Source organism: Lonchura striata, chromosome 1 (assembly GCF_050655825.1).
Source record: "Lonchura striata isolate lonStrDom1 chromosome 1, ASM5065582v1, whole genome shotgun sequence".
NCBI lineage: Eukaryota > Metazoa > Chordata > Aves > Passeriformes > Estrildidae > Lonchura > Lonchura striata.
This window is the reverse complement of record NC_140703.1, coordinates 115,658,402-115,684,176: the sequence shown is the minus strand read 5'-3', so window position 1 is coordinate 115,684,176 and position 25,775 is coordinate 115,658,402. Positions and strand designations below refer to the sequence as shown.

The 25,775-nt window shown below is 45.2% G+C and overlaps 1 protein-coding gene across 1 annotated transcript; it reads left to right on the top strand.

Annotated features, from left to right (window-relative positions):
- The first annotated feature begins 774 nt into the window (after positions 1-774).
- Positions 775-15,186, top strand: ETS2 (ETS proto-oncogene 2, transcription factor). The gene is made up of 10 exons (XM_021527474.3): positions 775-1,093; positions 4,073-4,144; positions 6,793-6,913; positions 8,460-8,579; positions 9,035-9,235; positions 9,830-9,913; positions 10,571-10,813; positions 10,965-11,228; positions 11,880-11,998; positions 13,738-15,186. The coding sequence occupies exons 2-10, from the start codon at positions 4,073-4,075 to the stop codon at positions 13,951-13,953; spliced, it is 1,440 nt and encodes a 479-aa protein (XP_021383149.3). The 5' UTR covers positions 775-1,093; the 3' UTR covers positions 13,954-15,186.
- Positions 15,187-25,775: the final 10,589 nt, after the last annotated feature.

The following is a 25,775-nucleotide window of genomic DNA, read 5'->3' as shown; positions in this document are numbered from 1 at the left end:
GGTGACTCCACCATCTCCCTGGGCAGTTCCAATGCCTTTATCAGCCTTTCTGTAAAGAAATTCATCCCGATGTCCAAACAAACGTAATTTCCATTTGCAATTTTAGGGCTTAACTCTCCTAATCTCTCCCATCTTGTGGAGACGCATTACTTAAAGAAAAAAAAAAAAAAAAAAAGAATGAAACATGAGATAATTCATCCAGCATGAATTATCTCAGACATAGTGGTGGGGAAAGGAGGAAAAGGAGGAAACAAAATAAAAAAAAAAAGGAGGAAATTAAAATTAGAATTAGAATTAGAATTGGAATTAAAATTAGAATTAAAATTAGAATTAAAATTAGAATTAGAATTAGAATTCAAATTAGAATTAAAATTAGAATTAGAAATAAAAATAGAATTAGAATAAAATAAAAATAAAAATAAAAATAAAAATAAAAATAAAAATAAAAATAAAAATAAAAATAAAAAAAATAAAAATAAAAATAAAAATAAAAATTAGAACTAAAATTAGAATTAAAATTAAAATTAAAATTACAACTAAAATTAGAATTAGAATAAAAAATAAATTAAAATTAAAATAAAAAAAAGAACCCTCAACATCCATCTCTCGGAAAGACATAAACCAGAGGTTTTGTTCCCCGCGAGCCGCTCCGGGCATCCGCGGCGCCGGCGGAGCGCGGCTGTGCGGGTACCAGCGATGACAACAGGCGGAGGGGCCGGGCTTGATGGAGGCGGGCCCGGCCGCCTCCCCCCGCCCGCTAAGAGCTCCTGCGAGGGCGGGCAGGCGGCACAACGCGGAGCGGAGCCCGGAGGCGGCGGAGCCAGCGCGGAACCAGCGCGGCATCCCCGCAGCATCCCCGCGGGCCGGCAGCCGCGGGTACCCGCCTGCCTTCCCCGCCGCATCCCGCCCCTCCTGTGCCCCTGCTTCAGCCGGGATTCTCCGCCGGGACCAGCGCTGCTGCTGCTGCTGTTGGTGGTGTTGTTGTTGTTGGCCGCATCGAGGATATTTTGGCTCGCCCGGAGGCAGCGGCGCCTCCATCGATCCCTTGGACGCCGCCGGGGAGGGAGCGCAGGAGCGCCGGCAGCGGGGCCAGGTGAGGCGGGGGATGGAGCGGGGGAAAGGGGGAAAAGGCTCCCGGTGCTCCGGGAGCCCGCCTGGCTGCTGCTGCTCTCCTCTCGGGGATGGCGATCACAGCCCCGATCAGCCTCGGAGGAGGGCGGCCGGGGGATCATCCCCCGGGGGATGCTGTGGCAGGAAGGGGTTAATGGGATTTGGTTAGGACTTTAAAAAAAAAAAAAAAAAAAAAAGAAAGGAAGGAACGCTGGGCTGTGTGATCTGCCCACCGAAGTTTTTTCTCCGTGGGCGAAGCGTGTGTCATGTGTGTGAGCAGCCGGGCTGGCTCCCGGCGGGGCTGCGCGGGGCACGCCGTTCTCTCCTACCCTCTTCCCAAGGAGGCTGCTTGTTCCCCCCTGAAAAAAAATTGCCGCTTAAAAGAAAAACAACAACCAGGCATCATATCCCCCACGGCCGCTCTCTTCCCTAAAAAAAAATCCCCCCCAAAAACCAAGGAGGGATAACACTGGAGGGACATCAGACCCATCGCGGACGCCAGCGCGCTTCCCTTCTCCATGTGGATGCTGCCCAGCTGTGCCCAGCTGTGCGCAGGCACCTGGCTGCTGCTGGAAAGAAGGCGATCAGAATTCAGGAGAATTAGTTAATAAGTGCCTGATCCTGTTGACCCTGTTCTGGTTCACCCACTCAGCTATGCGGGGGTGTTGAGGAAGGTGTCCTGCCAGTTAAACCAATTATAGCTGGCAAGTCGCAGTCATCAGCATTAGTGGAGGAGTTGGAGGTGAGGCCCAGTCACACCGTGTTGAGCTTTTCTGAACTTCAACCAGCAGCTTGCTAAGTCCAGCAGAAAGCCAGGTTTAACCCTCTGTGCCCATCCACGTTGCCTTTCCAGCTCTGTCCGTAAGGGTTTTGTATGTCAGGGCTGGAAATTTGTGCTGCAGATGGGGAGAGAGCTGATGTGGGATGAGCGGAGGATATAGAAATTCCTCTCCCGGAGATATTCGGCTGGAGGAAGAAAGCTGGAGTGTTGCAAAACATGCTGAGGATCTCCATGTGTTTTTCAGCCGGAGCTCGGTGTCTCGTTTTTCCCAAAGATTTCCTTCGGAACAAACCCAGCATGGAGAAATGGGGGCTTGGGTTAATGAGCAATGCCGTGTAATCAACACTTGGTATAAACCTTTTGTCTTAGGGCCCTAAACGTCTCTAAAGAAACAGAAAAAAAAAAAAAAAAAGGACAGGAAGGAGAGAATCCCAGCCCTTTTAGTGGATGGAGAAGTGCCTAACAGGATTTGTGGAGAGGTCAGAATTGCACACGAGTGCCAGGAATCTTATTAGTACTCCTAACCAGGGATCAGACCTCAACTTACAGAATATACATACAATATTTTCACAAATACTCTAATCCCCAAGCCACTTATCCCTGGCCACCAGGGCAGAATTCAATGGCAAAACAAAGGGTGTTGGAAATTGCCATATACTTTTTAAAAAGCCCAGCTAAATGCAAGGCTAAACAGTTGTTTAAACTGTGGCAAATTTAATGAACAGATTAGGATGCTTGCTGAGTGAGACTCACGCTGTGTGAAATTCTTTGCTGCTCAATGAGATGTGTAATTTAGATCAAATATTTGTACGTGCTGTTTGAGGTAAAAAACATTCAGTAGATTGCACTTTTTGAGTAACCTTAATGAATATTCTTTTCAGTGTCAGTTGATTTATTTTGTTTCAATTACAAGGCCCAGTCAAGTTGAAATAGGCCTTTCATGTTAAAGACTCTTGCTATTTTTTTTAGTTTTATTTTTAAGTGATCAGCTATTTAAGAGGATGAAAGGGTTCCTTGTCTTTGGCTGTTGGATGTTTTTATTTTCCTCTCTGTTTGTATGGATGGCTTTTGAATGTGTTGCCATTTTCAACAAGCTGGGCTTATTTTGTTAAGATCCTAATTTACGATTTTTTTCTGAATTTTAAAGTGAATGTTTTTTTCCTTGTGACAACATGGTAAGTGATAGATTTGGCTTGTAATAAGTGATCACAGTTTTGTGGAAATCTTGATAGTGTCCTCTGTGGCTATTTAAGTACAAGTGCACATTTTCAGGCAGTTGCTGTGGGGCAAGGGAATTCAGCCCAATGCTGTGAAAAAAGGGGAGGAAAATTAAGAGTGTGGCTTGATAAGGTATAGTTCACTGACACCTGAGTTGCAGCATCATGATAAACCTGAACAATGGCCATAAAACTGGCTTTATTCCTTATGTTTGATCTTTCCCATTGGATATTAATCTTATCAATCTTCTCCTTAAGTGATATATAGGAGAAAAGTCACACAGGCCTCACACAACTGTTCCTGGTAATAAAGACAATATGATAAAGGTTTGACTTCAGTGGCATGAACATATTGATAGTGCCCCCATTATCAGCCCTTTAAAAAGGGTATTTTACTGCATAAACCCCTTTTCCATTAAAACTTAAGGCCTCTAAAGCTGTATAAATACATTAATCCTGTGTTTAGAAAATGTACAAGATAATGTGGTTTGGAGTAAAAGTAGTCAAGGCAGGAGGTTGGGAGCACTGGGAATTGGCTTTTCTGATTATTCATGAAGGGGTGAATGCAGGAGGTGAAGGTGCCACTCTGTCACTCCTCTTCCTCTGAAAGCCAAAGTCTGAAGTGAATCATGGCCTGTGGGAGGGCACAGAGCAAGCAAAAATAACACAAAACCGATCACCTAAGATAATGGGTGAAAAGCTGGAAGATACCCCAGAGAGACAGGTACTGGGTGGGCAGGGGGTTTCTGTGGGCTTTGCAGGCAAACACAAATTCTGTGGAAGCTCTCCCAGCTGAAAAACAAGGTGGGAGCAGCCCTGTGTGGTTGGGATGTTGGAAAAGCTTTCCCTGCATCTCACTGCCAGAGCTGCTCCATGCCCTGAGCCAGAGCAGTCGGGCACATCTGGTAACATCTGCTTCCTCCTCCTTTGGCTGTGGTGCTAATGGGAACCTCTCCTTTTCCAGATGAGTGACTTTGGGGTCAGGAACATGGATCAAGTAGCTCCCGTGTCCAACATGTACAGAGGAATGCTCAAGGTGAGTACCCTGGAGCTGTCACCTCCCAAACCCAGCTGGGGCAGCCCCCAGCCAGAGCTCCTGTTGTGTTCCTGCAGTGCTAGAACAGGAATGACACAAGCCAAGTGAGCACAGCTTTAATTGCTCCCCTCTAATCTTCTGCCAGAGTATTCCCACTGAGTTCCACGGGGATGTGAAAAGCAGGACTGAAATAGGAAGGTGCAAATCTAAGAATGCTCCCTCTCTCCATTCCCTAAATCCTAAGGATTTAAAAGGGGTAGACAAGAACTGAGCTAAAAATTCCTGGTGTTGCTGGAACTTCTGCCAAACTAAAGGTTAAAGGATGGGCAGCAGGAGTGGTTTGTATCATTAATTTGATGAGGCTGGCAGAGGCCTGTCCTGATAGAACTGGTCAGGTTCCTGAACCTGAACCTTGTTTGGATTAAAAATTGGTTGTTCACTTATAACTGTTATTAATGGAAGTCAAATACACTGTAATAACGCCAAAAATAATTCAATTTATTTTATCTTTAGATAGACCGTGTCTGTTACCTTGTTTTGAAAGGCATTTACAAACTGAGGTCAGCAGACTGTAAAGGCTCAGTCTTAAAGGGCTTTCCCCCCTCCCCATTAATGCAAGTTGCCTTTTAATCCCCGAATCAATTTTTTACACAGCATTGATTAATGTAAACCAAGTAAAGGATAGGGAGACCCTTTCTGCTCTCATTAGCTTTGAGGAATGGCCATGCTTTGAAGAATCAGCTCTGGGATGCTGACTGCTCTGATGCTTTATGTCCCCTCTTAACCTTTTTTTGCTTCACAAGAAAATCCAAGAGGTCCCCAAGAGATCTGTGTGCTCTTAACACAGTGGTTGCTCTAAGCAGTTTCTGAGTGTTCAGTTGTCACAGAATGAAGTCAGAGATTTGTGTTCTGCTATGCTGTAGCTGTTCACATTCCATTTTATTTTGTTCTGCAATAATTCCATGTATTGAAAAGCCCAACAAAGTAGTTGTGAAACTGATAGGACGGGCAGAATTCATTCTGCATAGTGTTTATCCTCTTTTACTACTATTAAATGAAGAACATGCTTGCACATTAATTTTCTCCCTTTTGAAATATGAAACTAGCACGGTATGGATTTTACTCATTCACATGCCACAGCATTTTTTCCAGTGACTCAGGAGAAGGGTCAGCCATTTACACAAAATGCAGGAGTTTCCAGATTGTGTTGAAAGAACTTGCCCTTTCTTTTAGGTCCTGGAGATGAGTCAGAGCTTTTATCTAGTAATGTATAAAGAATCTTTTACCAGCAAATTTGGCAGCTGTTATTAATTTGTTTTATTCACACATGATCCATTTCCAAGGGCTGGCTTTGACTTGGGGAGTACCTGAAACAGAGGTCCACAATTTGTCCTTGATGGCCAGAGGATTTTTACATTAAAAGTTAGGTAATGTGAAGGAAAATTAATCCTAATTTGCTGTTCCAGGAGCATAGTTTAGGTTGCTTTTTGCATTGCACGTGAATACTGCCCTGGAAAATCCTTGCCTTGTCCTCAGCTAAATCCACTCCTTTGGCACAAACTGGCAAATCAGTGTTTGTCTAAACCAAATAAACATTTGCAAGTTGCCTTTGTCTCCAGCTGCTTGAAGGGCAGGAGCTGCCATGAGCCAGCTGCAGCTTTCCAGAGCAATGCTCTATCCTCAGGTGCCTTGAGAAAAGTCTCAGTGGCAACTTTTATCCATCTTTGCCTCAAGAGGTTGCAGATACGGTTTCCCTGTGACTAACAAGCAAGTTTCATAAGTTGTTTTTGAAGTTATTTCCTCCTCTGCTCACATTCCTTCTGCCCCCCAAAGACTAAAGTGGGTGGGGGGAATTTAGCAATTTCATACCAGTATTTCTGGCATACACAGTTGGCTCAAGTCAAGTTTGAAAGGAGTTAGGTTTTCAAAAAAATAACAATATTTCTTGAATGTCAGTATATCAGCAGAATCCACTTTTATCTGGAACATTTTTATCAGTCTTGTTTATCCCTTGCTGTGAAATGAAAGTAGAAATGTTTCACTGAGCATCTGAGCACTTGAAAGGCTTCAAAATGTGATTGCTGGCAAATCCAGTAAGGCAGAAGTGTAAAAGTTGCTGCAACATCCTTCCTCAAGTCCTGTAAAGCTGGCTGTGTAGCTTCGAGTGATGTGGTTCAGATGAGTTTTATCCTTTAGAAGAAAAAAACAAATTCATAAATCTACTGTAGGTTTTGCACTGGCAGTTTTCCCGTGATTTACTGATCTGCCATCAAATCCTCATCAAGTGGATAATCAATTTAAAGGGTAAAGGAAATGAGGATTTCTTTAAAATGTACCTGGAAATAAATACACACATTCTCTATTGTTAAAAGCCTCAATTACAGGAAAAAGCTAAGAATATCTTGATTTGGCTTTACTGTAAGCTGCAGAACATCCCCCACCTCGAGGGCCCTTATCAGTGGGTTTTATTCACTCAGCACAAGCTGTGCCCTCGTTGTGGTTATTTTTCAAAGCTGGCTCATTTGAGATAGTGGTTGTGCATGATCTCCAGATCTAGGAAACCAAACCCAGACACTTCCTAGCAGAGGAGTTCACAGCTCTGCAGCAAGATGCTTACGTGGTTCTGTGTTTGTTCTGATCCTTTGCAGCGTCAGCCAGCGTTTGACACCTTTGACAGCTCAAACTCGCTTTTTGCTGGATATTTTTTCTCACTCAGCGAAGACCAAACGCTTCAGGAAGTGCCAACAGGGTTTGATTCCACTTCTTATGGTAAATCCTCACTTTGCTCCTTCGTCCAGTCAGCAGAGCAGAAATTTTTGGGGTCTAACTAACATTTCCTGGGTGTGCAATGTGGATTTCCCTCAAAAGATGTGGTTTAATACACAGACTTCTGTGTACATGCTTGGTTTTATTCATGTGAGTTTCTTTGTGGATAGTTGTTGTTTTCTGTACTGAAAAGAAAAAGGAACTGGGATGAAGTAGCCTAATAGACTGTTTTTTCATGGAAGAAGCCTTAGTAGGAGCTTAAGCAGAGCTAAGAATTAAAAAATCTTTAAAAAAAGAGAGTTTTATGTATTTAAATTTGCAACATCTCAATCATAATTAAAGTGCCAATATTCTGAAAGCTTTTTTGGTTCTCTGGTGTTAAATCTCAATATGTTTTATTCCCTACTTGAAAAAAACAAGGTGGGGATGTTTTAAGCTTTTTATTTTATTTTCTTTGTGGGTGTGTAGGTCTGTATCCCACCAAGAGTGCCCTACATCAAAATGTAGATATTTTACCCGATGCTGCTTTTATCTCCCCTTAGGGAAAGAAAAAAAAACCTCAAGCCCTCAAACCCAGAAAACCGCAGCTCCTTTGTTCTAGTGTGATTCTAATCAGTCGCCTGCTCTGGTCAGCAAAGCAAGTCCTTGCAGATATTAAAAGGGTGTGGTAAAAGCAGAAGTTAAGCACAAGTGCAGCCTGTAGATAGTCTGGGAGAGCAAGAAGAGCTGCACAGCTCTGAGCTGACTTGGAACCTGCCAGGAGCAGTGGGGACAGTGGGAGGTGTCCCTGCCCATGGCAGGAGGTGGCACTGGATGGGCTTTAAGGTCCCTTCCAGCCCAGATCATTCTGTGATAAAATGAGGCATCTTCTGGGGAAAATTGACCAATAAGAAAAGCTGAGTGGGAGCTGAGTTTATCCTTAAAATAGAATCTTCTTGTAAATGTGAAAGTCAGAGAAGTAGATCAGTGATTTTTACTGACATATAATGGTGCCAGCCTTGTGGTTTGGTGCATTATTCACCCCCAGCTTGTTACCAGTCACACTTGTTTGGTCCAGATGAAGGAATAATCCATTGCACCATGTGCTTGGGTGGTGAGATGTGATAAGGTCTGAAATGCAGTATTGAGTGGTGCAAGCTGGCTCTTCACAGCCCTGCTGTCAGTTAACTTAGCTCTCAAATTAAATAAAGATTGTCTGGAGTTGCAAAGAAGTCTCAGGGCAAATTATAGGTAGTAAAAGAGGAATAAGCAGTCTCATTTCCCTTAAAAAAAATAATCAAGTTTTCCCTGCAACAAAGGCACTTTATGTAACTGCTGAGAGTAAATAAGGATCTATGCATGGAAAGCTGCAAAGCTCTAATTAGTGATGCAATCTTACCAAATGAGTAGCACAGAGATTTTAGAGCATGGTGATCTCTGTTTTTAAAACAACAACTTTTTAGCCTTTTTTTTTTTTAATTCTTCAGATAGCAAAAACCAGTCACTCCTTTCAGTGCCCTGAAGTTAATGTGTCTTCTTCCTCCCCTGCACCCGTTCTCTTTTCCTGCAGAGTCGAACAACTGTGAATTGCCTCTGTTAACCCCGTGCAGCAAGGCTGTGATGAGTCAGGCCCTGAAAGATACTTTCAGTGGTTTCACAAAGGAACAGTGTCGGCTGGGTATCCCAAATAGTAAGTGTTTGCTATTTATAAGCTTTTTTTTTTTATTTTTTTTTTTTTAATGCTAAGGAGGAGGCTGAATAGCTGCTCTTTGAAAAGGAAAGGATGATGTCAGTAGGAAATACAAGAATGGATCCTATGTGAATCTGGCACAGCTTGCCTTGGAAAGGCCAGACTTGCTGCTGGTTAAAAATGGGTGCATGGAGAGCTCATGCTTTGGCAGCATGAGAGAGTCAAGCCAAGCTGAGGACATCTCTGGTTGCAAGTGAATGCAGAAAGAAAAGAGAGAACTGAGTTGTTTGGGTTGGTTTTTTTTTTTTATAAATTCAAGAATACATTCATTCTGAATTCATTCAGAACTCAATAACTTGGCTACATTTTTTTTTTTTAATTCACTGCGTTCTAAGGAAGATTATTTGATAAGGCCAGGAGTTATCTCTAAATGTTGGATCCTTCCTGTCTTGCAGATCCCTGGCTGTGGACTGAGCAACAAGTTTGCCAGTGGCTTTCATGGGCTACCAATGAGTTCAGCTTGGCAAATGTGAACTTCCATCAGTTTCTTATGAGTGGCCAAGACTTGTGCAACCTGGGCAAAGAGCGTTTCCTGGAACTGGCCCCCGACTTTGTGGGTGATATTCTGTGGGAGCACCTGGAACAGATGATCAAAGGTAGTTAGAGAGCCAGAAAAAGCTTTGGTTTAGGGCTCTCCTAAGAGAAACAGCAGTGGGGCTCGATTTCAACGCTGGTTTTATTGCATATGAAAACTCGAACTTTAAAACTTGCTTAATAAAAGCATTATCAGCACTGTCGGTACATCCTTGGTATGCAAAGCACAGATGCAGATGGCTGCAGACATTCTGTGTGCAGGCTGACTGCATTTGTGGGCAGGTTTTATTTGGGAAGATCACTGGAATAAGATTGGGGTGCAACCACTGTAAATACCCCATAAATAAAACAGTTAACCTCATAAATACAAAGTTAACCAACAGTTGGACCTTAAAGCACATTGCAGTTATTGTTGGTTTTAAGTTTTATGGGAAAATTCACTTGGTGTGGTGGTTTTAAAGCCTGTTGGAAGTTGGTGGGGTATTTTTGGTGTGATTTCTATCATGAGAGAGAATGCAATGCAAATAGAGCATGATACTAAATTTTTTGTGAATGGTGACCCCAAAGTACTCACAAGAGTCAGAAGCTTTCCATGGCATACAGGTCAGGTCTTTAAAACTATAAACCCAAATTTTCTCTTTTTCTCCTCTCCCCAGACAGCCAAGAGAAGACACAGGATCAATATGTGGAGAACTCTCACCTCACTTCAGTTCCTCACTGGGTCAATAATAATTCCTTAAGTAAGTATTTTTAAAAATTCATAGTTTGCATCTCTCGGTTTATTCTAAGTGTGTCGCAGATTTCAGGGTAGAAACAAAAAGCACCAGAATAGTTACTGTGCTTGAGGAGAACATTTGACTTCAGCTGCTCCAGCCTTCTTTCCTTGTATTGTTCAGTTGTCACCTAATTTATATTGGAAATCATTTGAAGAGCAAAGGCTTTGAGAAAATGAAATTTCCTGTTGCTATGCCAAGCCCTCCATCTGTGGAGCAGAATGACCACTCCCATCTCTAGCAAACTGAGACAAAAACTGGGAAGCAGTAAGAATTCTGTTTAGGCCTTTTTAAAGGTTCTGGAATTGTGATAGAGCTGTTGGGAGTGTGTGGGATGCAGTGCTGGCTCCCTCAGATTGTTTGATTGATGCTGTGTTTAATTCTGCCACAGTCAGGCTTCAGCTCAGCCTGATTACACCACTTAATGGGGAGAGCCTTGCTCAAAATCGCTTAAACTTTCCCAGTTTTTTCTGTTGTTTCCTTGAAGAGTGAACAATGGGCATTTGTGGCTGGCAAGTTCGAGAGGGAGATTTGCAGAATCTGATTTGGTGTATTTAGTGTATTAGTTTGTTTAAGGGTCTCCAGGGGAAAAAAATCATCTAATTCTTTGGTTTCTTTTTTCAGCTGTTAACATAGATCAGAATTCCTATGGAATGCAAATGCCTGGATACCCTAAACCCCTCAGTTATCCCAAACCCAGTCTCCTGACTGACGTCTGTCAGACTTCCACGGCACCAAGTCTCCTCAACCCAGAACAAGACTTCCCATTGTTCCCAAAAACCCAAGCAGATGCTGTTGGTGTGAACTACTGTGCAGTTAACCAAGATTTCCCAAGGAGCAATCTCAATTTGCTGATGGACAACTCCGGTGAGTCGTTACCTGCACGATAACCACGGGGCCAAGGCCACGTTCTGAATGCCTCTGCATGATTTTTATATGGACAGGCTGGATTGAGGGGGAGGGAAAGAAGCCACCAACACTTGCTGTTTGATTTATTTCATTGTTTTGTTGGATGAAGGCAAGCTGAGAGAGCACGAATCCAGCGACAGTGGCGCCGAGAGCTACGAGAGCTCGGATTCCATGCTGCAGTCCTGGAACAGCCAATCCTCCCTGGTGGATTTGCAGCGTGTGCCATCCTACGAGAGCTTTGAGGATGACTGCAGCCAGTCCCTGTGCCTGAGCAAACCTACCATGTCCTTCAAAGACTACATTCAGGAGAGGAGTGATCCTGTGGAGCAAGGAAAACCAGTTATACCAGCAGCCATCCTGGCTGGCTTTACTGGTGAGTGGTGAGGCAGAATGGTCACTCCTGTTTTCTATGTAATGTCAGTGTTCCCTCCAAATGTGTGCCACGGGAGGTAGAGACCACTAGTCACAAAGAATTTCAATTTTATATGTTTAGTAAACTAAGTCTGGGGGTTTATCCACCTACAGCAAGAGCAAGCAGGCACGTCAGATCAAGTAAAAATCAAATGCACTTTTTGATCTGTTTGAAAAAGAGGGGAGCTTGGACAAAACCTCCCAGATTTGAAAATTCCCACAGGTGTTGTTAAGGCCTTGTTGCTGTAGTCCTTGTTGAAATTGGATTTTTCCTGTAGGTTCTTTGCCAAGCCAAGACTTTAGGACAAGCCCTGGGGCTCAAAATGCAGCTGTTTGGGAGGTGGGAGTGAGGGTTAAAGGATCCATGCAAGAGGGAAAGCCATAATTTTTGTCAAATCCTTTGTTTCCATGAAAAACCTGACTTCGTTTTCACATGGGTAATAGCAGATTTGTGCTATAGATTAAAACCTTAGGCTTCTTGCTGGTCTATAAAAAAGATAAATCAGATTAATTACTAGGTCTGTGATACCAGTCTGGTCATATACGTTGGTTGTGGTTAGAGCTGGCAGAGGTATTAATTTGTGGTTTTTCTGTGTCTCCTCTTTCCCAACAGGCAGTGGACCTATCCAGCTGTGGCAATTCCTTCTGGAGTTACTGACTGACAAGTCCTGTCAGTCATTCATTAGCTGGACAGGAGATGGATGGGAATTTAAACTTGCTGACCCAGATGAGGTATGTGGCTAATTGGGGTGAAAACAAAGATTTTGGGGTCTGATCTGACATCTGTGAGCCCAGTCTTGGATATAGATATCGCATCAAATATGGTAGTGCTGCTTTTGAAGTGTTTTGGGAACTTCACTCATTAAAAGTGATGCATTTTCATTTCCTGATACTGTTACCAGTAGGAAAATTGCTGTATTAAGAGATGGCGTAAAAAGTCCAGTGAAACTTCTAGATTTAAAAAAAGAGGAAAGAGGGGAGAGGAGTCATGAGCTCCAAAGAACTTCATAGCATTGAACTTCCAGTAGAGTTGTCCCCTGCTGCCTGATAGCCAGTCAATGGTAAAACAGTGTTTTTTGAGAGAGCAGATTGTGCCAGAGCTCCAGGAGTGTTTGGGCAGAACTCTCGGGCACAGGGTGGGATTGTTGGGGTGTCTGTGCAGGGACAGGAGCTGGGCTTGGATCCTTGTGGGTCCCTTCCAGCTCAGGGCATTCTGTGATTTGTGGGTTTATCCTGTGCAGGGCCAGGAGCTGGACTGGTGGTGGAGTCACTGTCCTTGGGGTGTTTGAGGCAGGACTGGATGTGGCACTCAGTGCCATGGTCTGGATGACAAGGTGGTGTTGGCTTGGGCTTGATCTCAAAGGGCTTTTCCAGCCTGGTTGGTTCTGTGACTCCTTCCAGCTCAGGATATTCTGTGTTTCTTGGAGTGGTGAAGTGCAGGGCCAGGAATTAGACTTTGGTCCCTGTGGGACACTGCCAGCTTGGAATATTCTGTGGTTTCTCCATAAACCTGGCCTCCTTAAACATGTTTTGGCCCATCCCCTACAAACTGGAGGCTGTTGCAGCAAGGGTGGCTGTGACAAACCTCTCTGGTTCCCTGACTTCAGGGCAAGGGTGATGAAAATGAGAAGGAGCAGGTTTGAAGGAGTTGCCCAAAAGGAACTTTCAATAAAGGGTGAAAACAACAAATGTGGAGCACAGTATGAGGGGCAGGATCCCAGGACCTGAGATAAAGGGGAAGCAATTTATTTATTTATTTAGTTAGTTATACATGTGAGGGTAGAACATTCTAGAACTATAGCCACAGAGGGGAAACAAGTAACCAAGAGGGGAGCACAACTTTGATAACTTAGCATAACAACACCAAAGGCTTAGGGTGAGATTCAGAGTTCCCCATAAGTTAAATTATTTCCGGGGCTTGAAACTCACGCCTTTCAAGTCTTTTGGAGTAAAATCTGTCTGACTCTGGGTGACAGCTGGGCCATCTCCCATGGGTGACCTTTGCTGTCAGCCACCTTCTCCTGGAGCTGCTGCTGAGGTCTCTGGTGGGGTCAGTCACCAGCTCTTGTCTTATGAGGTTGAGCTGCTGTTGAGGTCTTTTGTGGGGTCAGTCACCAGCTCTTCTCTTGTGAGGTTGAGCTGCTGTTGAGGTCTCTTGTGGGATCAGTCACCAGCTCTTGTTTTATGAGGTTGAGCTGCTGTTGAGGTCTTTTGTGGGGTCAGTCACCAGCTCTTCTCTTGTGAGGCTGAGCTGCTGTTGAGGTCTCTTGTGGGATCAGTCACCAGCTCTTCTCTTGTGAGGTTGAGCTGCTGTTGAGGTCTCTGGTGGGGTCAGTCACCAGCTCTTCTTTTGTGAGGTTGGGCCATCCAGAGCAAATAAACTGCTGTGACTGAGGAAGGGTTTTATTTAATCAGCCACAAAGAAGCAGATGAGTCGTAACAAATTTGGAATGGATTTTGCCTTCCGCCAGGTGGCACGGCGGTGGGGGAGGAGGAAGAACAAGCCCAAGATGAACTACGAGAAGCTGAGCCGGGGCCTGCGCTATTACTACGACAAGAACATCATCCACAAGACGTCGGGCAAGCGCTACGTGTACCGCTTCGTCTGCGACCTGCACAACCTGCTGGGCTACACCCCCGAGGAGCTGCACGCCATGCTGGGCGTGCAGCCCGACACCGAGGACTGATCCCAGGCCCGGCTTGCGCGTCTGGAGCCGCCAGTGGGGACAATGGCCGGAGCCGCGCTCCGGGGGAGGCCGAGCGGGACCTTCCCCACTGTGTGACGCGGGGAGCGGGACGGCCGCGGCCGCCGGGGCTCGGCGGGGCTCCGGGGGAGCGGGCGCAGCCCTGGATGGAGACACGGGGGTGCTCCGGGCTCGGCGTTGTGCTGCCCGCCCCGCCCTGCGAAGCGCTTTGGCACTGCCCTGGGAGGATGGGGTTGGCTGTGAAACCAAAGGTTGGCTGCGAGAAAGCGGCGATGCCGCAGAGCTCTTGGCTCTGGGATGTTTTTGAAACAGCGCCGTCCTCGTGCAGTTTATTTAAAAACAAACTAATTTATTTTAAGCGAGCAGTAAGGAGACCGGTATTAGTTTTGTTTCAAAGCACGTTTTGTTGTTGTTGTTATTATTGTTACTACTCCAGAAATGTGCTGCATAGGTACATAAACACTCTCGTGTCCAAAACCAAATGTAGCAACTGTTAACAAAAAAAAAAAACAAACCCACCCTTTAAAAGAAGGGAAGGAAAATCACACCATTTCAATATTCAGTTTGTATATACTCTGTGATTCCTTTGGAAACTCTGATGTTCCTATTTAACAGATACTGTATAGTGTAAATTAAACTAATTGTATGTGTGTTTTGAAATAGGATGAATGTAAACTTATCAGATGTGGGGTGGGGGGGCAGTTCATGTTTGTCTAGGATATACAACCTTCTGCAAATATTTAATTGGCCTGAGAGACAGCAGAAGTTCTATGCTCAGTGTGCATGCATTGGGGGGGGGCAGGGAGGGGAGGCCGGGCTCAGGATTTTGCCAGGACTGAAGTTGGCAATTCTTTGTGCATTTTGGCATTTTTACAGGAAACTAATGGTGTATTCTGGGACATAAAAGGGCCTGTTTGTGGTTTCTTCTCTAACTGAAAAATAAAAATATTAATATGGGTAAAATTACCTTTTTTTCTTTATAAATGGCATATGTTTTTCAACTTCTATGCATGTACTTTTAAAAAGAAATTTATATACAAGCCTTATTTTTTCAGTTCACTTGTCTCTTCCTGCAGTTTATTCTGTATGACTAAAATATGAATTCTATTTTTGGAAATAACTGTGACTCCTTTTCAAAGATCAGGAGGGTTTTATGTAGCAGCTATTTTTACTGCAAAAAATAAAAAAAAGAAAAAAAATCACTGGAAAAACGTACTTTGTAAGAAAGCTTTATTTTTTATCTGAGCTTGATGTACAGTTAAATGTGTTGTACAGTGTGAGAGGTTTAAAAATATGACTCTTCATTAAAACCTCTTGAAAAGAAAATTTTGTGTGTGCCTTTTGATCTGGAAAGTTTCAGAGGCGTTCCTTCCTTGTTTGTTTGTTGGTTCAGTCCGTGTCCTTTCTGCTGCCACCACCCTCAAGAGCTGCAGGATGAAAAAAGTAACCCAAAAAGAAAATAACCAGCCAGGCTTAGGGCTTATTGGAGAAAATAAGAGTGCACAGGCTGGTCTGGAGCTGAGCTAGATGGATGCAACCACACTCTCTGGATAGAAATTTGAGTTAACACCTTTGTGTTGTGCCTCTGAAAGAAAACTGACAGTTCTGTAGTGTGAAGGAGTGTGTAAAGTGGTGGGGGAAGCTATGGAAAAACACAGGTGGGAAGACAAGTTTAGCTTGAACTGTTCCTATCCTGTGCAAAGGAGCCCTGCTCTCTCCATCATCCTCTCCTTCCTCCCTCCTTGCAGAGAAGCAGGAAATGCAGAAACATTTCCACACATTTCAAAAGTAAAAAATAGAGATACTAAATAACGCTGGCCCCTAAGCCTCTTGATCTTTCTACCAAACTGTGTCTTGCTTTTGGTGTACTGACCATGTGAAAACCATGGGCTTGGGGTATTTTGGGGAATGGGCCTTTCTAAAGGGGAGGAGTTGAAAGGGTTGGCCCCCTGGTCAGCCCTAAACAGCTGCAGACTTATTTTTCCTTGTCCTTCAGTCTTAGTTTTTCTTGCCCTTGTGAAGGAAAAGAATCATAGAATGGTTTGGGTTGGAAGGGACCTTAAAGATTATCCCCTTCCAGCCCCTGGCCGTGGAAGGGGTAGTGCTACGTGTGGCCCTGATCCTGAGGGAGTTACTTATTCTGCATCAAAATAAAGTATGGGCTGTCATGATGAATGTGAGATTTTCTTTATTCCCCCTGTCTCACACCATGGCTGCTGAGCACTAATTGTCTTCTCAACCTGGTCAAGTCCCATTTGCAGCCTTCTTTCCCTGAACACAGAAGTGTTTCTTTATTTAACCATGGCTGTCTCTTGCGTGGGTGATCATTGAAGGCTCCAAACTAGAGGCTAAAGGAAAGTTGCTTATTTTCCTCCCCCAGCAGAAAAAAAGAAATTCCATGGTAGTAGAAGTATCCTGATCCATGCAACCCACACTAGTGTGATTGGAAGGAGTAAAGATGTCCAAGCAAAACCATTGGAAGGGGCTGCCCAGGGAGGTGGTGGAGTCCCCATCCCTGGAGGTGGCACGCAGTGCTCTGGGCTGGGGACAAGGTGGGGATGGGGCACAGCTGGGACTCGATGATTTTGGAGATCTTTCCCAACCTCAGTGGTTCTGTGTGATCTATTCCATGAAAACCTGCTCTCCTGCACTGGAATGGGTCCACACAGGGGTTCAAGCTGTAGCCCAGGGTGACCCAGTCATTAAAGGATATTTTGTCACAGCACACACAGAAAGCCCTGCTCTGTGTTCTCAGCCACCCAGCATCAAAGAGGCTGTTGAAAGCAGTCTGGCTGAATTCTTCACCTTCTTCAGGACATGCCTCCCTGTGCTCCCAGCTGCCAGCTTTCCTCATGAGGCAGCAGTCAAAACAAAGTCTTGCAGCTGGCACCTCCCCATGGCTGGCATATCACCTCTAATAACAGAGTTTGACTTCAAAGTATTTGCTTTTTTTTTATTATTATTATTGAAAAAAAAAAAAAAAAGAAAAAAGTAGAATTCCATCCGAAGTAAAACACCACCTCTGGGTTGGGAAACCTGTGAGCTACAAATGCTCAGTGTCCAGGGGACTTTTCTGGGAAACATCTGTCAGCTGCTCCTTATTCTCACACTCACCCTCAGTCTGAGCTGTGTGCCACAGCCGGGTGCAGGGGAGGACTGAGGATGGGGCAGATGATGGATCACTCACCCCAGTGCTTCATCCTTTATCTGCACCAGTGGCAGGAGGATTGAGCAAACCTGGCCACTCCCTTGGTGGTTCCCCAAGTGAACCCACATCCCCTCACGGTGCTTGGCCTCTTGGAAGGGATGCTCTGCCTGTTTCTTTTCCTTCTAACTTTGGGATTTCTCACCTTGTCCAGTATAAAAGGAAGGAGCCTGCTTGACCACGCTCTACTGACTTGTCCTCAAGCCCTGGAGACCAGCACCTCACCAGGCTCTGAGGTGAGGGCACACCAGTGCTGTGCTCAGCAGCAGAACAAAGCTGTTTTATCTGTACCCTTATGCTTTTTTTGGTTTTTGGCAGTCCTTGCTCACTGAGCTGATGACTTCAGAGAGTTGTCAGCGATCCATTTTCTGGTAGCTACCATTTCCAAGTTTAGCTTCACATACACTCAGCTTGGGTTATTTTTCCTTGGGTGGATTTCTTTAAATTAACCTACATTGATGCTCACCTGCCACCTCTTTGTGTCCTGTGAGGTCCTCCTGGATTTCCTCACCAGCACTCTGGCATTTGGTTACTGAACCTACTCAGCATTATCTACAAACCTGGAGATTTCTCAGCATTTCTGGCCCTGCTGGTTGTCAATATGCCAAGGACCAAAAGAATGGATGCAGGATTCAGCCCTTCTTCTGTTTCTAGCTCTCATCTCTTCCATGGCTCTTTTGATGCCGTTTTCAAGGATGACCCAAATTTTGATGGGGTAAAGGATTGCCAGACCTTGGCCATGTGAGTTTATCCTGTGTCTCATGCTTCTCTTTGTTTCTCTGTGTGAAGTGAAGCACAAGTTGAACCCCCTGTGTTCACAGCACCATGTGACTGCAGCAACGTTCATATGCCAGACACATGAATGCTCAAAAGGCTAAAGAGGGAATAAAAGGTGTCCCTGTATGCCAAAAGAGTGAAAAAGTCACCCCAGGGCTCACAGCCTTTGGGAAAGGTAGCCAGGAACTCATGTCCAGTGTTTGCCATGTGATGTGCCCTCTGCAGCCACACAATAAGTGAAGTTATTAAAAATAAATAAGATATGCTGGTCAGTAACAGCATAATTTGCTCCGTGCAAATTGAGATTTTCAAGTGATAAGTTTTTGGGTATGAATAAAGGAATTATTAAGTAATTCTGTGCTTTGGAGAAGAAGCATCAGAGCTTGACATTTCCTTCTGTCTCTACTTCTCTTGGCATTTACAACAAGGTGAATGATGAACTCAACAAAATATAAGTAGCAAGTATAACAAAATGGAATGAAACCTCTGCACATGCAAAATGTGGGGGGCTTGGAAGATATTTTTCCCAGCTGCTGTGTAGATACCTAGAAAAATTGTCCAAAATCCCATATATAGGATGTTTACCATGGTTTTCTGCATCATGACTTAAAATGAGAGAGCAAATGCAAAAGTCCTGATACAATTCCTCTAAAGCCTGCATTCCCCAAATGTGTTTGTTCTTTGTTTCTTTCATTATGAGCAGAGCAAAAAGGGAAAACAGGTTTGTCTCTGCATTCCTTGGGCTGGGGAGGGAAATCCAGAGCTCAGAGGGAGGTGGGCAAGCTGAGCCAAAATGATGTGGTTTGGAAATGGAGGGAGATCCCACCACAAACGTGTATGGGGCTGGATCACCCCTGGGCTTCCATCCCTGGGGCCAAAGGCAACACACAGAGGGGTAAAACCTGCAATCCCTCTGGAAAGCTGCTGGCCATGTCTTTCCTTCTGGAAAACCAGGGTTGGACTCATCCTCCTGAGGCCAAGGAGGGCAGGGATGGAGCCACAGCTCCTGAGCTGCTCCGTGTACACCTCACACACCTGCATGGTCTGGGGTGGGATTGCTCTGCCACAGGAGGGTTTCCAGAGCCCACCTCCCACCTTCACCATCTGAGTGAAGTGCAGAAAGGAAGGAAAGTGTTTTCCATGAAATAGCTGCAGGTTAAAAGTCCGGTGCAGTGAGCATAATTCCCCTTCTCCTTCCTCTGGACGTTTGAGCCTGGGATAGTGGAAGGTGTCCCTGCCCATGCAGGAGGTTGGAACTGGATGAGCTTTAAGGTCTCTTCACAGCCAAATCATTCTATGATTCTTAAGCTAAATAAAGCCATTCCTGCTTGGCTGCCTGTCTTTGGCCTGCTGTATCTTGAATCAAATTTCATTTATTTGTCTTTTTCCTTTTTTCTCCTGACAGAAGGCAAAGATTAATCCAGCAGATGCAGTTCTCCCATTTAGCTTCCTGCCATTCACAGGAAGATCTCATTTTCTTGCAGGGTGCTTGCTGGTGTGTTTGGTTTTATTTTGTTTGTTTTGTTTTTTTTTTTTTCCCTGTGGAAGAAGAGGAGCTCTTCCAAGAGAAATATCATTCCTCCTACATGCCTTTGAACAAGACCTGTTTGTTTGTTTTCCCCATCCTGAGTGCCAGCCCTGGGAGATGCCAGGAACACGCTTCTTGCTGAAGCCAGGAGTGAGTCCCAAATCCCCTTCTCCCACACTGCCCATCCCACAGCCAGTCCTCCCTGAGCCACTGCTGAGCCAGCAGGGACATCTCTGCCTAAGGATGGGCTGGTTTGGAACAGTTCCCCCAATGTCCTGTGCACAATGCTCCTTTTCTTCCTCATCAGGGCTCTACGCCTCCTGGCTTCCCAAATTTTTTTCCCCTTTTTTTTAAACACATATAACCATTGTTGTTTATGCAGGGAAAATTCCACTTTCTCCTCAAGGGGCTTTGCCAGGTTCCAAAGGCTTGGGGTGTATCTTTTCCATAGGCAGTGCCTTCCAGAATTCACAGGTCTCTCCTTCTCTTTTTCATGCACATGAACACTTTTCACTCCCTGTTTTTTAGAAATCTTAAAATCCCCAGCTAAGCCCAGTGCTGTGATTGAGTCCCCGTCCCATGACTGTGAAGGGAAGGAGATTCCTGCTATGAGGAGTGGACAGTGAGGCTGGAGCCTGCACAGCTCTCCCCATTTCTCTTCCCACACTCGAACATCTCCAGCCTGCAGCAGCTCATCAATTGTAAATGCAGGTGAGCCTGGTGGGCAGAAATGCTGATGTCTGACTCCAGTTCAGAAGGCTGAATGATTTCTTTATTATAACTATACTCTAATACATTAATATACTATTTAAAGGAGATAGTAAAACTACATACCTACTTTTCTAACTCCAATATCTAACTCAGGACTTGTGACCCTCTCTGAGAGCCCATCCCCAGGTGTATTGGATTGGCCACCAGGCTCAAACAATCCTCACCAGAATCCAACCAAGCAATCACCCCAGGTAAAAAATTTTCCACATTCCACATGGGAAAACAAGGAGCAGAAATAGAAATTGTTTTCTCTTTCTTCTCTCTGTGCTCCTCTATGAAAAAATCCTGAGAGAGAGAAGGATGTGCCTGCCACACTCATAAATGGGGGATTTTCCATTCCCCTGTGCAGCCCTCACCCAGGCACTCAGTCACTGCTGTTTTGTCTCATGGTGGCTTCCACGAGGTCACTTCTCCAGGGGTCAGCACAGTTCTTTCTGGTGGCCTTGCCCTCGCCTGGATGTTTAACAAACCTTGAGGACTCCAATGCAAACTGCAGGTTGAGGGAGCTGATTCTCCCCCTCTGCTCTGCTCTTGTGCAGTTCTGCATCCTGGTCTAGGCCTCCTGCACAAGGAAGATGTGAAATGTTGGAATGAGGCTGGAGGAGGCCACTAAGTTGATCCCAGGGTTGGAGCCAGGCTGGGAGAGCTGGGGGAGCTCACCTGGAGAGGAGAAGCACCAGGGAGAGCTCAGAGCCCTGCCAGGGCCTGGAGGGGCTCCAGGAGAGCTGCAGAGGGACTGGGGACAAGGATGGAGGGACAGGACACAGGGAATGGCTCCCACTGCCAGAGGGCAGGGCTGGGTGGGAGATTGGGAATTGGGAATTGTTCCCTGGCAGGGTGGGCAGGGGCTGGGATGGAATTCCCAGAGCAGCTGTGGCTGCCCCTGGATCCCTGGCAGTGGCCAAGACCAGGTTGGACACTGGGGCTGGAGCAGCCTGGAACAGTGGAAGGTGTCCCTGCCATGGCACTGGATGACTTTTAAGGTCCCTTCCAACCCAAACCACTCCACGATTCTATGAAATGTCCCCTGCCAGAGGTAACTTCAGCACTTGGGCAATTCTGACCATCATCATGTGACTTTACCCAGCTCAGCCATGTGCAGTGACTCATTCAAAAAACCCAAAAACCCATCAGTGCAGAACACAGAGGTCCATCTCTGCTCCATCCCCCCATCCTAAGTGAGCAAAGCTCTCCACTAGCAGGAGAAAGATGTTTATGGGAAGCAGGATGGTGCTTCCAGCTCTCTACAGAGACAGCAACCGGAAAAGCCAGCACGGAACAGCCTCTCAGGGAAGAGCTTTCCACTGCAGCCAGATTGGGCCCGAGATGTTCGTGTTTTATTACATCCATTTTTCTCCAAGAAATATTAAAATCCTCTCACTCTTTGAAGGGAGAGGGGAAATAAAGCACAGGAGGTGCCGAGCTGTCCCTAAGCAACGTATCAAATAAAACAATAAACTGTTCGCAGGCAGAATGGCTTTAAAAGGACCCACAGCACTTGCAGGCTGTCAAGGGAAGAATAGGAATGGAAATGATTCTGAAAATTATTAGTAATACCTTAACAACAGCCCCTTAATAACTCCCACAGAATTTTCTGTCACCAGCACAGCCGAGCTGCTGCTCCATGCCAATTACTGTCCCTGCGTTTCCCTCTGCTTGAGAGGGATGTGCAGAGGATCCAGCTGAGATCTGAGTGAGATTCTGCTGCTGTTGCAAGTCCCCACTGCAGCAGCAGAGCTGGTGGTGGGTGGAAGTTCCCCCAGCTCCCCAGAAAAGGAACTCGGCCCTGCAGCTGCATTCCTGCAGTTCCTTCGCTGCAGGGACTGACTTCCCTTGCAGGAGCATGGAGTGATGGACAGGGGGGAATGGCTTCAAACTGAAAGAAAGTAGGGTTAGATTGAATATTAGGGAAAAAATCTTCCCAGAGCAGCTGTGGCTGCCCCTGGATCCCTGGCAGTGCCCAAGGCCAGGTTGGACACTGGGGCTGGAGCAGCCTGGGACAGTGGGAGGTGTCCCTGTGGCAGGGGTGGAATGGGATGAATTTTAAAGTCCCCTCCAACCCAAACCATCATGATTCTATGGTTCTATGGCTCTCATATTGCTCATAGAGGCTTTGGTTTTAAGCCCCAGACCCTTCCAGTGCAAAGACTAAATGCAGGGAGCAGGGAGAATGTGGGTTCTGCCTTGTCGCTGCAGCCTGGCAAAGCCTTTCCCTGCCCTGTCACCACCACTTGACTCCTCATTTCCTACAAGGTTTTCTTCTCCCATTTCTGGACAGCACAGGAGGGGCCGGGAATGTGAGTGGAAAGAGGGTCATGATCTTTATTGTTCCTTGTTCCTGTGTGTGGGAGGCAGGAGAAATAAAGAGAACTGGTCCTTTGCAGCCTCTCTGGCCTGGCTATAAATCAGAGCAGCTCCATCCAGGAAATAGCCAGAGCACGTTATCAGTCCCTGACAGCCAAGCCAGCTCCCTCCTGCCCTTCCTGACAAGCATGGGGGGAGAAGAGGGGACAGGGGCTGCCTCTGGAGCTCCCAGAGCTCTTGGAGCACTGTGTGGAGCCTCTGTCTGCAGGGACGGAAACAATCAGATCCTAAAGCAGGGCTCAGACATAAGTGGGACCTGCATCCTGGAGTAACTCTGCTCCCAGGATGGGATAAACAAAGCCAGGGGATATTGCACTGCTGCTTTTCTGATTCATTCTCCCACATAGAAAAGCCCAAAGTAAAAATAGCTCCAGCTTTCCTTTTGGGCCTGGAGTAGGAAGGAAGAGGGAGCATGAACTGGCACAGAAAGTGTCCTTGTGGATACTTCTCCCTGCTCTGTTTCATCTGTGGATGGGACAACTCTTCATCCCCTCGGATTTCAGGGCTGGCTACCAAGCCATCATCCCCTGCAAATGGAGAAGAGCAGTGCTGCTCACCCTGTCCCCAAAAATAAATAGAGGAACAGAACGTGGTCCCCGGGTGAAGTCATGGATGTGAACACAGAGTTCTCCACCAGGTTATGAAATCCCAGCTGAGCTGCTAGGAAAGGGGTTCAGCATCGCAGCACAGCCTCTACACACTCAACACTGCTGCTTTACTATTAAAAACCAAGGAAGTTTGCAACAGGAAACCACATTTACAAAATGTGGGAGAAGATTACATCACTGTATTGTGCATGTCCTCACTATTCTGGCTTTGGCAGGCCTGCATGTCAGGAACAAGTGCTCAGCTCTTGAGCAACCATGTGTGTCAGCACACAGAAAACCTGGCTGGCCATTCAACAGTCACATGGAGAAGCTGCTTATAACATTTTAAAGGTTTTTTAAAACTGTTTTAAGGCTGCTTTTTTCTTACCTGTACTGTCAGGCTCTTAAGTTTAGGTGTTTTGAAATGCAGCACTCCCAGGGAAGATGCTTTGTGAGCAGGAGACCTTGCTTGGTTGAATATTTATCTGTCAAAAAAATGCATGTGAAACCAGTTTAGATTATTCAGATTTGTGCCAGACTTGTCCCTGGGGTAAAAAAAGAACCAAAAACCAAAAACAAACAACCAAAAAAAAAACCCCAAAAAAAAATAAAACCCAAACAAACAAAAAAAACCAAACCAAAACAAAAAAAAATAACAAGAAAACATAGAGGATGTATTTGTAGTCTTATGTTTCAAAAGGTTCTGCTGAAAGATCTTTTTCACCTCAACATCTCAACATTTCTGTCCCTCCCTGGCTTTGCCCAAAATGAGAACTGAAAACAGAACATCCCATACTTTATGAATGAATGGGTTTATCTGGTCAAAAGGAAACTGCCGTGTTTGGGGGTGGGGGGAAAAGCCATCAAAACAACACCAAAAAGAAGTTTCAGTTCTTCTGTTTTAAAGGAAGAATGTTTGATGTTTATCACCCTCTCATTTGAATTACTTAGCAGTGCATGAAGACCAAGATAAGGTGGTTTACATATTTCCCTTGCTGGAGATGGGCTGTTTGTTCTTGCAATGTACAAAGCAGTTTAAACTTTACATTTTAATGCGACATATTTATGGGAAATAAAGAAACAAATTACTTGCATCATCATGTCCTCAATTCTAATGCAAATTGGCTTTCCTACTGATGGAAAAGACAAATAAAACCAAGGCTCAACCCATGGAAGTCTCAACAGCATCTCCCTTCCTCGGCTGTGCTCATCTTTCTCCTCTCTCAGGATATAAAATCAATCCTTGCTACAAGTCCCAAGTCTGGACAAGGCCTCAATTTCTATGGAGAAAGACAAACAAACACTGAAAAATTTCATTTAGGGAAGTAGTCTGCTCTTTGGTTGTTTGCTTATTTAAAAGGAAATAAACAACTGTGTAGCAATTCACGAGAAAATCTCAACAGATAGCAGGAGGATTTTTAATTGGGTTTTCTCCTTAGATCTGCAGAGTGCTTAATCTGCTTTTTAGCTTGGTGAGTCAGGTTGGTGATTTTATTATTGGTGCCTTCCTATTTGAAGCTTCAGGTGGAAAAATCAAAAAATCCTATTATTATCCACAAATTCAATCCCACTACACAAAGCATTACCAACAGGAAAATTGTCTGGATTTGGATTCAAAGGCAAGAGTAAGCTCACAATTACAAACATTTTTAGTGTCTTCCAGGCTTGGAAACTTTATCAGCTTGGAAAACATCCCATTCCTGAAACAAAACACACCGTGACCAAACAGAACTGATTCTCAGAAATATTTGTGAAATTTGTGCTCTAGACTGGAATTCAAACTTCTGGATATGGCAGGAGAGGCCACCTCAAGGAGTGCACAAAGCTCAGAGACATCCAAGGGGCTCCCTGGGGAATATCTGAATATTTCAGGGATGGGGACACCACCACCACCTCCCCAGGCAGCCCCTGCCAATGCTTGACCAGCCCTTTCAGTGAAGAAATTCTTCCTGAAATTTTTCTCTTGGGAGGGAAATGAGTCTGGTGCAGCAAACTCAGTGGGTTATTTCTGAGAGCTGCTAATCATCAGGGAGGGGAACAGAGAGGACAGATCCCTGATACAGGGACAGCTGGGAAGCTGAACTCCATAAACTCAAGACAACTGAGTGTAAAATTATAAAGCTTGGGGGGAAAATTGGGCTAGAGAAGAAGAAATTTTGACCATGATGGTGTTTCTTTCTAGAATAGTTGTGCATAATCCTAGAATCATGGAATGATTTGGGTTGGAAAAGACCCTAAAGCTCATCCAGTTCCAACTGGGTGAAGGGAATATTCATGAGCCCAGGCTGCTCCGGGTCATCCATCCTGGCTTTGAACACTCCCAGGGATCCAGGGGTAGCCACAGTTTCTTGGGGCACCCTGTGCCAGGGCCTCACAGGAAACAGTTTCTTCCTGAAATCCAATTTAAACCTGCTCTCTGTCAGTTTGAAGCCATTCCCCCTTGTTCTGTCACTCCAGGCTCTTGGAAACAGTCTCTGTTCCCAGGAGGAACTCCCCATAAACACTCCTGAGCCATATGATAGAAAATATATCTCTGGAAAATGCAAATCTGATGATGGAGTAGCTGATAAAG

What these genes read in the sequence shown, in the direction of transcription:
- ETS2 (XM_021527474.3), top strand. Translation starts at nt 4,073, where the DNA reads ATGAGTGACTTTGGGGTCAGGAACATGGATCAAGTAGCTCCCGTGTCC. An exon ending in TGTACAGAGGAATGCTCAAG is followed by an intron (nt 4,145 to 6,792) that starts GTGAGTACCCTG and finishes GATCCTTTGCAG; the next exon opens with CGTCAGCCAGCGTTTGACAC. An exon ending in GGTCAATAATAATTCCTTAA is followed by an intron (nt 9,914 to 10,570) that starts GTAAGTATTTTT and finishes TTCTTTTTTCAG; the next exon opens with CTGTTAACATAGATCAGAAT.